The sequence below is a fragment of the Gouania willdenowi genome, chromosome 13 (genome assembly GCF_900634775.1).
Source record: "Gouania willdenowi chromosome 13, fGouWil2.1, whole genome shotgun sequence".
Lineage (NCBI taxonomy): Eukaryota > Metazoa > Chordata > Actinopteri > Blenniiformes > Gobiesocidae > Gouania > Gouania willdenowi.
The window spans coordinates 11,118,490-11,133,940 of NC_041056.1; the positions used below are offsets into that span (position 1 = coordinate 11,118,490).

The window sequence follows — 15,451 nt, forward strand, 5'->3', positions numbered from 1 at the left end:
TGAGAAATTGTTCACTATTTTGGCTGTGTTATACTTTTAGATTTATGACATTAGAAAGTGAATAATGACTACTAATAGATACAGTGCAATAATTCTATTTGAGTCAGAAACACTCTTAAAGGCAACACAGGTATAGAAACAGCCTAGTAACAACAACATTCATATCGTCAAGGCCGTGACCTAGTTATTAGAATGCTATGGTAACCACTACTGTTGAAAAAAAGGTCAAATGTTAAACATTACTCTCTAACTTTTAAACCAATTCCCAGCCAATGTTTAAGTGTAACCTTTCCATTTGGCATCAACCTGTAAATTATGGTTTTTAAAAAGTGACTCATGAGTTGAACTCTGTCCCGTGTTGTTACATATACAGTATGTCAGATTTACATAGTGGGAAGAGAATCCACTGAACACTCCTCAAGTGCAATAATTAGTAACTTGTTAAAGATGTGCCAAAACCATTGAGGAATTTGTTTGTGGAGACCATCAGATTTAGACACGCTTTGTGTCTTAGCTCTACAAACCATCACGTTTTATTGATCCTGCAAAAATGGACACAACCAGCGATAAACTTTTCTGCTGCAGATGGCTGCGCAACAAGCTTCCTCTTGTACACAGAGATGAACTGTACCACATCGTTAGAATGACAGGGCCTTTGGTAAGAACCAGCTCTTTTTTTTAATGTTTTCTAAGATGCTGTGTGTCTGTTGAAAAAAAATCTCCTCATTTTAGAGAGTAGAAGATTGTTAAATGTTTGTTTTGAAGATCAGAGACAGATCTGTCAGATTTTCAGAAGCAGCGATCAGTGAAATTAACCCTCCTAACACATTTTACCCTTGGGGTCAGTCTGACCACAGAGATATTTGACTCCAGAAACATGGTTTTCAGAAAATTGTTGACCAAGTTATTGTGTCAGACTCTTTGTTTATTTGTTGAATACATAAATAACCCCTTGATAATGAAACCATGACCTTTTCTCTAGCGCCACCATCAGGCCAAACTTTTAAATTAGAATTACTTTATCTTGAATAGTTTTCATCCAAATCTTCTCAATTTTACTGACAGCATTAATAACCACAAGAGTATGAACCCTATTGGTTGTGGTGATGATATGACCTTTCCTGCAGCGCCACCATCAGGTCAAAGTTTCAGTTTTAAAGCTAATGTATCTTAGAACTATTTCATCCAAATCTTTTCTAATTTGTGCTGCACATTCATGACTTTCACGAAATGAACCTTAATGATTGATGTTGGTGACCCACTACTTTCCTTTCATAAACATGTTTTTTTTTCTCCTTTTTCAATCTCCTTTTGTAACATATTTAGCATTATTCATTATAAATTCTCCTCTACGTCACTTTCACTGTGAAAGAGCTGACAGACAGACACATTTTACTCAGCTAAAACAGCTTGGGGTCAAATTGGCCCCAGAGAAACACCAATGCGTGCAATATCAATGCATAATCAATTGTACCAAATTGTACTCAAATTAGGAAAAGTCATTAAATATGAAGCAAAAAAAAATTAAGTCAACTATTATTTTTTGAATGATAAACATGAAATGGGGTCAAAGTGACCCCAAGGATAATAGGAGGGTTAAGTGATGTCCAGCACACCTGAATGCTGTATGTAACTCAGGGACAACAGTGCATTGATGTTTGTCTTTGCAGCTCCTGTCTAGAATCCTCATCTACCTGCTTCCATTTGTAGTCACAATGTTCTGTGGACGTCTGGGAAATTCTGTGATGGCTGGATATGGATTAGCTTCTGCTGTAAGTATAAAGCTCATGTAACCGGAAATAAAGTGAAATTCAAGAGCTGTTGGCATGAAAATAAAAATAATGACAGCTGTCCCACCCAGCAATATATGGTTGAAAAGATGTTTTTGCCACATGTCTAAACAACGTCAATATTATATAAGAAAGGTGAAAAGCCATCTTTTTAGGTTCATAGTACTATGCACTCAATATGAATTTCGTTAGTTAATTAATTAATTAGAAGTGTTAGCACTTTGAGATGACTTTGTTATATTCTGCGCTATATAAATCAAGCTGAATTGAATTATAGTCCCCTCCAAAAGTATTGGAATGGCAAGGTCAATTCCTTTGTTTTTGTTGTACACTGAAGACATTTAGATTTCAGATCAAAACATGAATATGATATAAAAGTTCAGAATTCCAACTCCAACTCTTTAAACAACTCAGGACAAAGCACCTTTTGTTTGAACCCACCCACTTTTCAAGTAAGCAAAAGTATTGTAACAGACCTTATTAAATTAAGTTAAAGTGAATAACATTAAATATATGGTGGCATAACCCTTACGTGCAATAACTGCATCAAGCCTGCGACCCATTGACTTCACCAGACTGTTGCATTCTTCATTTGAAATGCTTTTCCAGGCCTTTACTGCAGCCTCTTTCATTTCTTGTTTGTTTATGGAGGTTCCTCTTCAGGAGGTAAAATGCTCTACTGGGTTAAGGTCCAGTGATTGACGTGGCCAGTCTAAGATCTTCCACTTTTTCCCCTTGATGAAGTCCTTTGTTGTATTGGCAGTGTGTTTTGGGTCATTGTCTTGTTGCATGATGATGCTTCTCCTGATTAGTTTGGATGCATTTTTCTGTACATTTCCAGACAAAGTGGTTTTGTAGACTTTAAAATTCATTCTGCTGCTACCATCATGAGTTACATCATCAACATAGACTATTGAGCCCATTCCAGAAGCAGCCATGCAAGCCATGACATAACCTCCACCATGCTTCACCAATGAGCTTGTGTGTTTTGGATCATAAGCAGATCATTTTATTCTGCATACTTTGGCCTTTCCATCACTTTGGTAGAGGTTAATCTTGGTCTCATCAGTCCATAAAACTTTGTTCCAAAACTTTTGTGGCTCATCTCTGTTCTTTTGCAAAATCCATCTGGCCTTCCTTCTTTCTGCTGATGAGTGGTTTGCATCTTGTGGTATGGTCTCTATATTTCTTCTCTCGAAGTCTTCTTCGAACAGTGGATTGTGATGCCTTCACCCCTGCCCTGTGGAGGTTGGTAGTGATGTCACTGACTGTTGTCTTTGGTTGTTTCCTCACAGCTCTCACAATGTTTCTGTCATCAACTGCTGTTGATACACTTGACCGATCTGTTCGATGCCTGTTGCTCAGTACACCAGTAGTTTCTTTCTTTTTCAGGACTTTCCAAATTGATTTTGTATTGGCTATGCCTAATGTTTGTGCAATAGCTCTGATGGATTATCCCTCTTCTCTTAGCTTCAAAATGGTTTGCTTTTCTCCCATAGACAGCTCTCTGGTCTTTATGTTTGCTTAACAGCAAATGCAGTTTTCACAGGTGAAACCCAAAGCCAAAAACAAGAACTATTTAATGTTTAAGCAATCAATCTAAAAGACAACACCTGAGCAACTAGAAACACCCATAAGTCACATGTTCCAATAGTTTTGCTCACTTGAAAAGTGGGTGGGTAAACAAAGGTGCTCTGTCCTGAGTTGTTTAACACATCTAGCTGTAAATACCATGAAATAAAAGCTGGAATTCTAAACTTTTGTCTCATATTCATGTTTTCATCTGAAACCCAAATGTTTACATTATACAGCAAAAACAAAGGAATAACCATTCCAATACTTTTGGAGGGGACTGTATCTTACCTTCCCAAAATGTAATACCTTTGTAGTCAAATTGTACCAGGGTCAGATTTGTCTTTTTGGTTTATGTTTGTGGGCTGTTATGTTTGAAGTTGTTACAATACATTTTCTTATTATTTTAAAAGGGTTAAAATTGTAGAGCTACTTACCCCAAATGAGAAGTCCTATTTCTAATGACAATTTTTCAGCCAAACTTGAACCAAATGTGCTAAATCTGGACCAAGTAGGACAGTCCAAAAACAACCCAATTTCAACAACTATATTGTGTAAAAAAATGTTTTACCTATTTGGACGGCCCAAAAGCTACTCAATTTCTACGACTATAATTGGGGTAAAATTGGACCAAGTTGGACAATCCAAAGACAGCTACATTTCAATGACTATATTGGGGCTAAATTTTGATGGTAAAAACCCTCCAATTTCATTAACTAAATAGGACTAAAATTGGACTATGTTGAATGGTACAATAATAACTATATTGGGGCTAAATTTGGACCCCTTTTGACGGTCCAAAAAACCCAAACAATTTCAATGACTGGCAATCAAGGCAAAGATGAACCGACGAGATTCAGCCCAAAATAGAATGTCTAGAATTATGACGTTGGGTATTTAGTGGGCTAAATAAAAATAACCTGCCATATGTGTTGCATTTGAATGTCTAACAGTTGGGTTTTTTCTCTTAATTTCAGGCCATTAATGTTTCCACTGCAGCAACAGGATGTGGTCTGGGACTGGCATGTGATACTCTCATATCTCAGGTGTGTTTCTCTTTTCTGACACATGGTTGACAAAGGCTATTCATTACTCCGATGCGTGGAATAATTAACAGTGTCTGAGCGCCTGTGCAGACGTTTGGTGGGAAGAACCTGCTGAGGGTGGGAGGAATTCTTCAGCGTGGCATCATCATCCTCCTTCTCTTCTGTCTGCCCTGCTGGGCTCTCCTCATTAATGCCCAGGCCATCCTGCTCTGCATGGGTCAAGACCCTGAGGTGGCCAGGTAATCGCCTGCACTAAGCTTACATGTAAAACCCAGGCCCTCAAAGATGCGTCACATCATGTGAGCCTTCATCCTCTAAAACACGCGTCAAACCCAAGGCCTGGGGGCCAAATCTGGCCCTTTAAAACATGAATCATTTTATAAATTACCAAAGATTTAGTTGTGGATATCTCAGTAGGGTTGCAAAATGGGTGTAAACTCTGGAATTTTGGCAATATTAAGAAAATAGAAAGTTTTCATTGGAATTATAATATTGAAATTAACCAGAAATCGGGGGTGATTTTAAAAAACTGTATCATTTCCAAACATAGATATCGGCATCCTTGCAAAATAATACATGTATAATTTCAATACATTTATTTGGAAGTAGAACTTGACACTTATTTACATTATTTGCAGGGGTTTACAGTTTTCGCATGCTTGTAGAACACGATGGAAGTAATTTTTACTCTTAAATTGTTGAAAAAAACAAAATTTTTCCAAAATCCTGCTTAATCCTCCAATTATTTGCAAAAATGTCCCCAAATTCTAATATTGCGTGGATATTGTTGATGCCTTCTACTCTATATGCTTTTATATCATATATACATGTAAATGAAAAGTAGCTCTCATGTTGAAATTGTTAGTTTCCCCACCACTGCAGCTCACTTGAGATCAAACTTGTACATATTTGGCCCCTGAACTGAACAAACAATATCACTGCACTTAATTCTGTTTACAAGTATACATATTGTTCAATGTATTGCTATGAGGAAAAGCAGAAATGAACTATAAAAATAGACTTTTCTGAAAATGGCGTTTTTTATTCAGAATTGCCCAGCTGTATATAATGGCTTTCCTCCCTGCAGTACCAGTAAGTTTCATCTATAAGCAAAAAACAATACAAAAATAAGCAAAAATCAATACAAAAGCAACATTTGATGCCATTAGTGCACACTTGTTTATCCAGTGTTTTCTTTCCAGGCCATGTTTCTACATCAGCTCCAGGTGTCTTATCTGCAGAATCAGGTGCACTAATGCTATTTTCAATACTTTCACATTTGTCCTTCACTCATGGTGTGTTGTTGTTTGTGTATTCACTCGTGGTGTGTTGTTGTTTGTGTTTTCAGGGAATAATCCTGCCTCAGTTCTACACAGCTGTACTTGCAAACATTGCCAATGTGCTGACAAATTATGTTTTTCTTCACTGGCTAAATTTGGGTGTTAGGTGGGTGTGCTCGTGTGCCATCTTTTCTAATCTGAATATACAGTTGTATAAGCAACACTGTCAATATGTAATTACAGTGGTTCTGCTGCAGCCAACACCTTGTCACAGATTTACATTTGTATCTTCCTGTTTGCTTACATTCGCTGGAAAAAGCTTCATGAGGCCACATGGGGAGGTAATTAATTTGTTCTTAAGCATCTTTCCATGTTTGCATAGACAATTTCTCCCAGTCATCTTCAGAGATGATAAATATAGGTGCCTCTCTCCCCCTGCAGGATGGTCTGCAGATTCACTGCAGGAGTGGGGCTCCTACATGAGGCTGGCTGTGCCCAGTACAATGATGACTTGTTTTGAGTGGTGGGTTTATGAGTTTGGTGGATTCTTTGCAGGTAAACTCACTTATACCCCTATATGAACCATTTTAACAATGGGACATTTAATTCACAATTTAGAATGAGTAATAACAATAGGTCAAATTGTGTCTAAAAAAATACCGATAACACTTTAGTTGAAGTTTTATACATAAGGCTGAAATTATACTGTCATTATCTGTCATTAGCATGAATAAGTCATCATGAAGGCTGTCATTAAGTGTGGTTTGCTAAATTTTAATACCTTTGGAGCTATGTTGGCATTTTTCGGTTATGGTTAGGGGTCAGGGTAAGTAAGGGTTCGGGGTTAGGTACACAAAGAACACTTAATAACAGCCTTCATGACACCTTATTCATGCCAATGACAGGTGTTATGTCATAATAATGACAGCCTAATGTCAGCCTTATATATAAAACGTGAAGTGTGCACAAAATATTCAGAATTTAAATGAAATAACAATTAGACTTACTGCCTTTCCCAAATAAAATGCAATTGAAGATGCATAAGGTAAACTCCTTGGAGTCAATATCCTTCAGTTTAACCCCTCGGAGTCGGTATAACCTAGCAGAGTCGAAATTACCCCTCAGTCAGTATAACCATTGTAGTGTCAGTGTAACCATAACTAATAGCAGGGGGCACTTTGAGGCTAATAAAAACTGTATTAATAATGATATTAATGTTCTAATAGGTTTAAATGGGAATATTTTTTATTTATTTGATTGTGTGTGCATGTTACTGAACAAACATGTTACATGCATGCATGTAAACACACTGGATTGTAGCCAAAGGTTCATTTCTATTGTTAAATTTATGAAAATGCAGGAGTGTCCTTAGTATTCTGTGTGCTGGTACGTCGGTAAAATCAGACTAAATTTGGGGGACGAGTTATCAGACAAAGATCTGTTTTATAATGATAAAGTACACTGAAAACAATAGTGACAATATAAATACTGGCCCCGATAGTGGAACAAACCCTCAGATCCCCTTTTATATAGGAACATAGGGACTACAGGATATGTTCAATAACAAAGAGACAGAAATACATCTGACATGCTCCCTTATTTACAACCATTTAATATCCCGTCAAGGAATGAATACTAAAGGTGGGATGATATATTGTGCAACAAATTATTGGGATAATAAAACGTTACAAGATGCATTGCTGAGGGTACGTGTGGTACACGGTTTTTTTTTTTTTTTTCATATTCCTATTAATACTGCTTTTTGTCTTATATTGTATTCTATAAGTGATACAATATAATATGATAAACGTGGATTAAATTCTTCTGAATCTACATCTGTCAAACTCAAGGCCCAAGGGCCAAATCTGGTCCTTTGGAGCATCCAATTCAGTCCGCAGGAGAAAGTAAAAATGACAGCAAAAACATGAATTATTATGTAAATTACCAAATAATCCAGTTGTGATAGCTCCACCAAATTCACCAGCGTGCATTTTTCCTTTGTTTATATCATTTTTAATAGCAAATTGTGAAAATGCTTCTACAAATCATGCAATTTTAAAGTGAATTGAACGGATATTGAAAACTAAAACACAATAATGTTACAGTCGTTCTTTCCACCAAAAGTCTGTGGCCGACTTGAGGTCAAACTGGTCCATGATTGGCCCTTGAACTAACATGAGTTGACACTACTGTTCTAAAGCAAATAATCAACAACATTCATTTCTTTGTGTCCAATAATCAGGAATGCTGGGTGAAGACGAGCTGGCAGCTCAACATGTTGTGATAATGATAGCTTTCATAACCTACATGGTACGCATAAATCTTTATCAATATTGCTTATGAGACACATTACAAGCTAATCTTATTTTTTTCTAAAACAATGAACACATATAGTTCCCTCTTGGTATTCAAGCGGCTGCCTGTGCTCGGGTGGGGAATGCTCTTGGGGCTGGAGACACTGCCAGGGCAATACTTACCAGCAAGTTGTCACTTGGTCTTGCAGGTCAGCTAAAATTCCCTAGACTTGTTGAATCATATGGTCATAAATTAACGTCTTGTCCATTTCTTGATGTTTTTCAGGTGCTTTTGCAGTCGCTGAAGGTATCGTACTTGGCTCTTCAAAAACAGTGTTGGGCTTCCTCTTCACTTCTGATGAGTTAGTATGAAATGCTTCCCCAAACTTTGTGTTACACAAAAACAATATTAAAAGTAAATATCTGGTAACACAGTTGAAGTTTCATACATAAGGCTGACATTAGGCTGTCATTAATATTATTAATATTACACCTGTCATTAGCATGAATAAGGTGTCATGAAGGCAGTCATTAAGAGTCGTTTGTTACCCTAACCCAGGGCAACTTTTATCACAACAGGGCCACAAAAATGTGATTGTGTGATCTGAGGGCCACATTGTCAACATTCATGTCATCATTTATTTAGAACAATGACCAATCTGAGTATTATTACAGGAAAGAGTTTTTATCATTGTTTTTTCTCTTTTTGTGTCGTTTTTTTGTTGTTTTCTGAGTTTTTAGTCATTTTGTGTATTTATGTTATTTTGGGAATTCCTCCCAACATTTTGTGTATTTTTTTTGAGACATTATATGTGTTTTTGTTATTTCTTGTGAAATAATTTGTGAATTTGTGTTGGCATTGTGTGCGTCTTTGAAGTCATTTTGTATGTTTGTTGTAAGTATTAGTTTGTTGTGTTTTTGTGTGTGTTTAGGTGGATGTTTGGTGTTTCTGGTGTGCCTTTGTATATTTTATTTTTTTTTGTGTATTTTTAAAAACTTTAGGTTTCTTTCATAACCCCGGTTCTATGAGTAATATTTCGTGAGATGTCTCACTCTGGGATGTGAACTCTGTCTACATTCCTCAGAAGCATTCTGTTTCACAATGTCAATCCTGATTGACCGGTGAAGCGCGACAATCCCTTGGGAGACACTCCCACCTCCTATAAAATGAGGACACGGACAGGTGTGCACCATTCAAATAAGCAAACCTCTTCTCCTCATTCGAGAAAGAAGGGCAGTCTGGTGAGACATCTCACTCATATTACTCATAGAACCACAAAATATTATGAAATAGAACGCTTTTGTCTTTTTGCTCCGGGTATTTTTGTTTACATTCTGTGCATTTTGCTTCCGTCTTGTATGTTTTCGGATAAATTTTGTCTATTATATTGGGCTTCATATTACTTCCAATCTCTTGAATTACAACAATTAAACCGAGGGACGCATGTGGCCCCCACGCCACCATTTACCCATGTCTGCCCTCACCCTAACACTGTTACCGTAACTCCTAACCTTAATCCTACCTAACCCCACTAGATCCCTCCACCTAACTCAAAAATCTGAACTATCATTCCAGGAAGATCATAGAGCTGGTGTCGAACTTAATGAATGCTTACTGTTTCCTGCAGTTCTTTGATGGTCTTGTGGTAAGTCTCAGAATTTCTAATTTGGTTAGAAAACTGGTACATTCTGAAGATGATTAAAGCTGTAATAAATGTTTATTTTCTCTCCATGCTAGTGTGTCTGCACGGGCATCTTTTTAGGCACAGGCAAGCAGAAGATACCAGCTGTTGCAAACTTCATTGGATACTATTGCATTGGGCTTACCCTAAGCGTTGTTTTCATGTTTGTGGTGAAACTAAGGGTTTTAGGTAAAGACGGGAAATCATCATGTCATTGTCAATACAAGACAAGATAAATAAAGTCTGTTTCATCAACAGAACACCATGTCTTTGTTGTTCTTTTCTCTGCAGGCTTTTGGTTGGGACTGCTCGTCTGTGTCGTTTTACAATCCACCTTTTACATTGTTGTCATCTTCAAGCTGAACTGGAAGCAAATGACAGAGGAGGTATTACCAATAACTAAGGTTTTATCATCATGACACATCCATTTGTATTACTGAAAGAAATGAAAGTAATCTTTGTATCCATTTTCTCAGGCTGTGAAACGAGCTAAAAAAGGGGCCCAGTTTGCTTTACTGGATACGGAAAACCTTTCTGAGAATTCTGCAGACCAAAAAGTAAGTTATGTGAATGGAACTCAATGCTATTTTTACCACAGGCTGAAGGTTTTTCATGTTCTCACTTCATGTTTGAATAAAAAGTCTTTTGGAAAAACAAACTGTCACACTGCTTCCTATTAGGGGTGTAAATCACCAGCTTCATCACAATACAATACAATGTTGATATGTTTGGATGACGATACGATGTTTGCCGATATCACATGTGTGACCTGACATGAAATCAAAAGTTTCTTTACTTTAATCAGGGAAGCCTTGCATTCAGTTAAACAAACTGGTCAGCAATTAATATTCATCTCTTTGTAGGGTTAAAATAGAAAAATGTGTTTAGTTCAACTTAAACTCTTTGATTTATTGCTGTGAATGACTGTAAAGCAGGGGTCTCAGACTAATTTTACTTCAGGGGCCAAAGACAGACCAGTTTAATTTCAAGTGGGCCGCAGATTTTAGGGGATAAAACAAGTACTTTTTTCATCCATGTGCCCTAGTTTGCACTTCCACCTATAATAGTATTTAGAATATTTAAGGCACTGACAATATCCAAGCAATAAGTGACAGATATCAGTCCCTGCAGAATCTTCAATTTCCTTTGTGACCAATTTTTGTTTAATTTGGGAACATTTTGGGAAATAGTTTGAGGAAAATTGTAGGATATTTGAAAAAATTGAGAGTAATTACAACAGTTTGAAGTTCACAATGACTGCCATCAAGTGATATAACCATGGGTAAAATGTGCAGTTTCATTGACATTGTGTATTTGGAGATACTGAGATATCTAAAACTGAATTGGTTGGTGATTTCATGTTTTTGCTGTAATTCTATACTTTCTCCTGAGGGCCATATCAGGAGCTTTAAAGGGCCGGACTTTGCCCCTGGGCCTTGAGATTGATGTGTGATGTAAAACATTATGTCTTGTTCTTGAAGTGGGTGGACGACCACAGGTTACATGAAAGGAGCACTGGGACCAATGGAGGACCTGCTGATCAGCACCACAGAGGTGGACGTCTCACCACCACCCAGCTCATCGTCAGAAGAGGAATTCTGATTTTTGCAGCTGTTTGTCTTCTTGCTGTGGGTGTAGGTGTACGCCTCCTCGTCCCTTTGCCAGTGACATCTTCAAAGCACAACTCTACATTGGACTTGTTCAATACCACGCAGACTCCTGTTCTGCTGACACCCACTGTGCTGGCTCAATAGATATATTAGCATAGCCCAGCAACACAGCAGGTTATATGAAGGGAAAAGGTTGGAGCTGGTATTGATTTGAAATTTGAAATGTATTCTGCATCTGTGTATAATACAAATTCTACGAAGGTAAAATTGATGCCTTATGTTTTTCCTTTCTCCTTCCACTTGTAATAAAAATCCTCCTGCTCACCTCGTACTGTGGCCGTCATTCATTCTTATGCATGTGAAACAAAAAATGTGAATTTTACTCAAAACAGCCCACAAAGAAAAGTCTTAACAAAGACTGTATATACCTCTGGAGATAATTTTGAAAGAAGAGGATCAGAAAACAACTTCAGTTCAAAGCTGAGGGCTAACTAAACTTAAAATAACTAAACATATCAAAGATCATCAGGATTCCACTTCCCTCTCTTCAATCTTTGAATTTCCTTGTGATAATTCCAGCAAAAGAATTTTTGCCTTCTTTTTCAATGATATCTTAAGGTTTCATTTATTTAGACAACTGTTCCTCAGGAAATCCACTTTGATCTCCTGACATGTTTCGACTGACAACTGCCAGTCTTTGTCAGAGGCGTCTGCTGATCGCTTTGATGTTTCCTTTGAAGTTTCTTTGACTTCCGCGTAGTAATTCCAGCAAGATTTTTTTTCTCTACTTTTTGAATAATATCTTAAGGTTTCATTTATATTTATTTTTTAGCAATGATATACCGGTATCATTTGTAAAATATATTAATACTTAATACACATAAAAGGTATAAATTGTGAAAGAGAATATCATTTATATATTTCCACACTAAATTTTATTGATGAAATTTGTGTATATACTATGTGTGTATATATGTTTGATGTGCATATAAACTGTACATATGAAACTTGTGCAGAGTGGATAGTGAATGTGTATTGTAAAAATAGTCATATATTGTGTGATATTACAAGATCATTTTGTCTTATAATGTCTTAAGGAAATCCAGGAAATCCACTTTGATCACCTGACATGTTTAAATTGTTGTGGATTTCCCTTTATTTAAATGTTAATGTGAAGAATTCTCCGCTGGCATCTTCTCGATATAAATATGACATTTTTAAGAATACAAAGTAAAGATCCGTATATCTTTACTTGTGTCAGAATTAGACCCTTCATGGCAAGGTCTGAGAGCAGCAAGCCAAAACGCAACTCTTAGAAAACAGGAGAGTAAGCGCATATATCTTCCACAGGATTTTTAGACAACATATGTTGACTAAATTAGCCTTAGCTTGGACACAAAGAGAGGAAGCAGCAAATGTTTACTCGTGGACCTAAAGGTGGTAGGAATCCTATCTGGAGCCAGAATCAGACACTTTTATGACATAAAACTGCTGTTGCAGGAGGAGACCAGTCCAGACCAAGATACTTATTTGGTTCCTAAGTCAATATAACACTCTAGCAACTGTCCTTCTGTGCTGGTTGGGTTTAATTATGAAAACGTGTTCAAGCATGTAAAAGACCAACACTCAAATTTAGGTAAGAAAAGGTTTATTGCATTAAATAAATGTAATTCAAAGCAGTCAATACACCACAATACCTACCCTGGAAATGGCCTCCTGGATGTCGTTGGGAAGTTTTGCATCTTTTTCAATCGGAGTTATGGTCATTTAAGGTGTGCTGTTGCCCAAAGGTCTGACGTTTATATTCTGTTGAAATTAACCCGCAAATTTCCATGGATTTATAGAAATCCTAGGACCAACCCTGCTAGATGAACTCAAGACAACACACTGACGCTTAAAGAGTAACCAAATCCCAGATTTTGGTTTACCTGTCACTATGTGAGAAATTCAAAAAATCCCTTGATTATGGGCGTGGCTTCTGTTGCAGTTAAGACACGACCAGTCTATACTATAAAATCTCCAATGAACAATCTATGCCATGCTAACTAGCTACTCATTACTTAATATACCTCTATTCACAATTCTCTCAAACCAACCTACTCACCGGAGATTGTAGAGTTCACAGGTGCTACATTTTATAGGAGGGGTGGAGCCAACAGTGAATCGAAGCCACCAAAACGTCACAAACCACCATTCTCAGCCAATAGCGAAATTTGATTGTTATAGACAGGTGTCAACCCATAGAGGGCAGTCACTCTTACATGTTATTATTATATCTGACAAAAATTTCAAGAGTTGGACTAGAATCAATCAACAACACCACTTTATACCCAAATGCTTTTTTTTCATCAGAATTTTTTTTGGGGGGTTTAGTTACTCTTTAATGATTGAAATCAATGGACTTATTTATCAACCCAATGATTACAGACGAGGCTCAGGTGTGCGTAGGAACTCGCACACCAGGACACACCCACAATTTATCCACACGTGGGCGCACTCACACTGCAGTGCACACTCAAACCTGTACAACCGTGAACTCAACTAACTCCTCAAAGCACCACAAATGAGCACACAAGCATCAGCACACACAATAAACACACACCCATGTCTAATCACAACAAGTGTACGTTGCACATACAAACACTCAGAGAGAGTACAAGTGAGAAAGAAGTAACATGTTGGCATTGTGACAAGTGGACACCATGGGTGGACTGTCGTACTGGGACACCGGGGAATTTCCCGGTGGGCCGCTGGTTAGGGCAATGAGAGGAAAAAAAAAAAGAAAGTGGGAATAAACATAGTTATTGTAAGGATTTTATTACCTCTACCTTCCCAGTTCTTTAATGATCAGCTTCAAGGAAAGATGACAAGAGTATTTCTAATTACCTTTTAGTTAGTCACAAGTAAAATCTTACAACAAATCAGCCCCTACACACACACGCAGGCGGTAGGAGAATTCTGTGCCGTGGAAAACATGCTGCCCTCCATGCTGCCAGTTTGCAGGCTCTCTCAAGACTTAATACCAACTTCAAGCAGTACAGATAACTTCCCCCGAACCCCAGCACGTTGCTGGCGATTGGCTGGTTGATGTTCACACTTGCCCTTTGGCTTACCATCATGTAAATCATGGTGTCGATACAGCAATCCCCCAAAGCAATACAAAGGAACAATGGAATATTGAATGTGATACAGTCAAGTTTCAGAACTGGGAACTAATATCCCAGTAAATATCCTTCATTATCAAGTATTGGCTATTCCGGTATTTCACCCCTCTTTCCCGCCATCGTCTCGTCTCAGTATTTTCCCGTAAATATCCCGTATTCTAATGTAATAATAATTAAAAGATAAATAAAGACATTCCTCTGCCTTACAAAACTGAATGCTGTCACTAGCCTCGCGAGAACTGCCACCTGAAATGGCCTGAGTGGCAGTTCTAGCGTTTCCCACGGGGGAAGAAACCACGTAAGTCGGTATGAAAAATCAGCTAATCACAAGCGCCACAAATACACTCCTTTCAAAAAGTACTAAAGGATGTAAAGTCTGCAACAAATGTGTCTAATAAGTCAGGAGTGAATGACCGAGAACCCTATAAGTGAGCATGAGTAATTATAAGAAAATACATTTCTGTAATGAAGATAAAATGTAAATGTCTAACTTAAAGACAAGCAATGTGAAATGAACTGTAAATATGCAATGTGTTGACTTGTATATGAACTGAAAGTATATTAAATAAACAAATGTGCTTCAAATACCCATTTATATTTTAATGTAGGCTGTATTATAATTTAGGAATTAGGGCTGGGCAATATATTAAGATTCAAGATGTATAGAGTTTTCTATTTTGGCGATATAGAAAACTACAATATTGCATATATCGATATCATATTTTGTATAAAAATCCTTGTTTTAGTAGTCGCTGCTTTTACTTCTCAGAACAACATGTAAAGCTCAGTTCGATGGATAAATGAGTATGTCCTAACCCAGACGTTCCCCCATAACAAGCCACACGACAGAACTCACTCACACATACTAATAAATGAGCTTGTGTGGCATTTTGCATCAGCAAATATAACCCAGAATTTTCTTTCCGGTCAGACTTGAATTTAAGTAAAATTATCAAGATTTACATCGTATATCACCATTATGAGAAAATATAATGAGATATGAGTTTTGGTCC

At 37.3% G+C, this 15,451-nt stretch overlaps 1 protein-coding gene across 1 annotated transcript; it reads left to right on the forward strand.

Moving 5' to 3' along the window:
• Window positions 1–460: 460 nt before the first annotated feature.
• Window positions 461–11,530, forward strand: LOC114474103 (multidrug and toxin extrusion protein 1-like). Its single transcript, XM_028464131.1, has 17 exons — window positions 461–658; window positions 1,671–1,772; window positions 4,340–4,408; window positions 4,499–4,647; window positions 5,458–5,500; window positions 5,611–5,655; window positions 5,757–5,854; window positions 5,932–6,029; window positions 6,130–6,243; window positions 7,931–7,998; window positions 8,083–8,191; window positions 8,269–8,344; window positions 9,559–9,628; window positions 9,721–9,853; window positions 9,956–10,050; window positions 10,141–10,221; window positions 11,146–11,530. The coding sequence occupies exons 1-17, from the start codon at window positions 551–553 to the stop codon at window positions 11,416–11,418; spliced, it is 1,731 nt and encodes a 576-aa protein (XP_028319932.1). The 5' UTR covers window positions 461–550; the 3' UTR covers window positions 11,419–11,530.
• The last annotated feature ends 3,921 nt before the right edge of the window (window positions 11,531–15,451 follow it).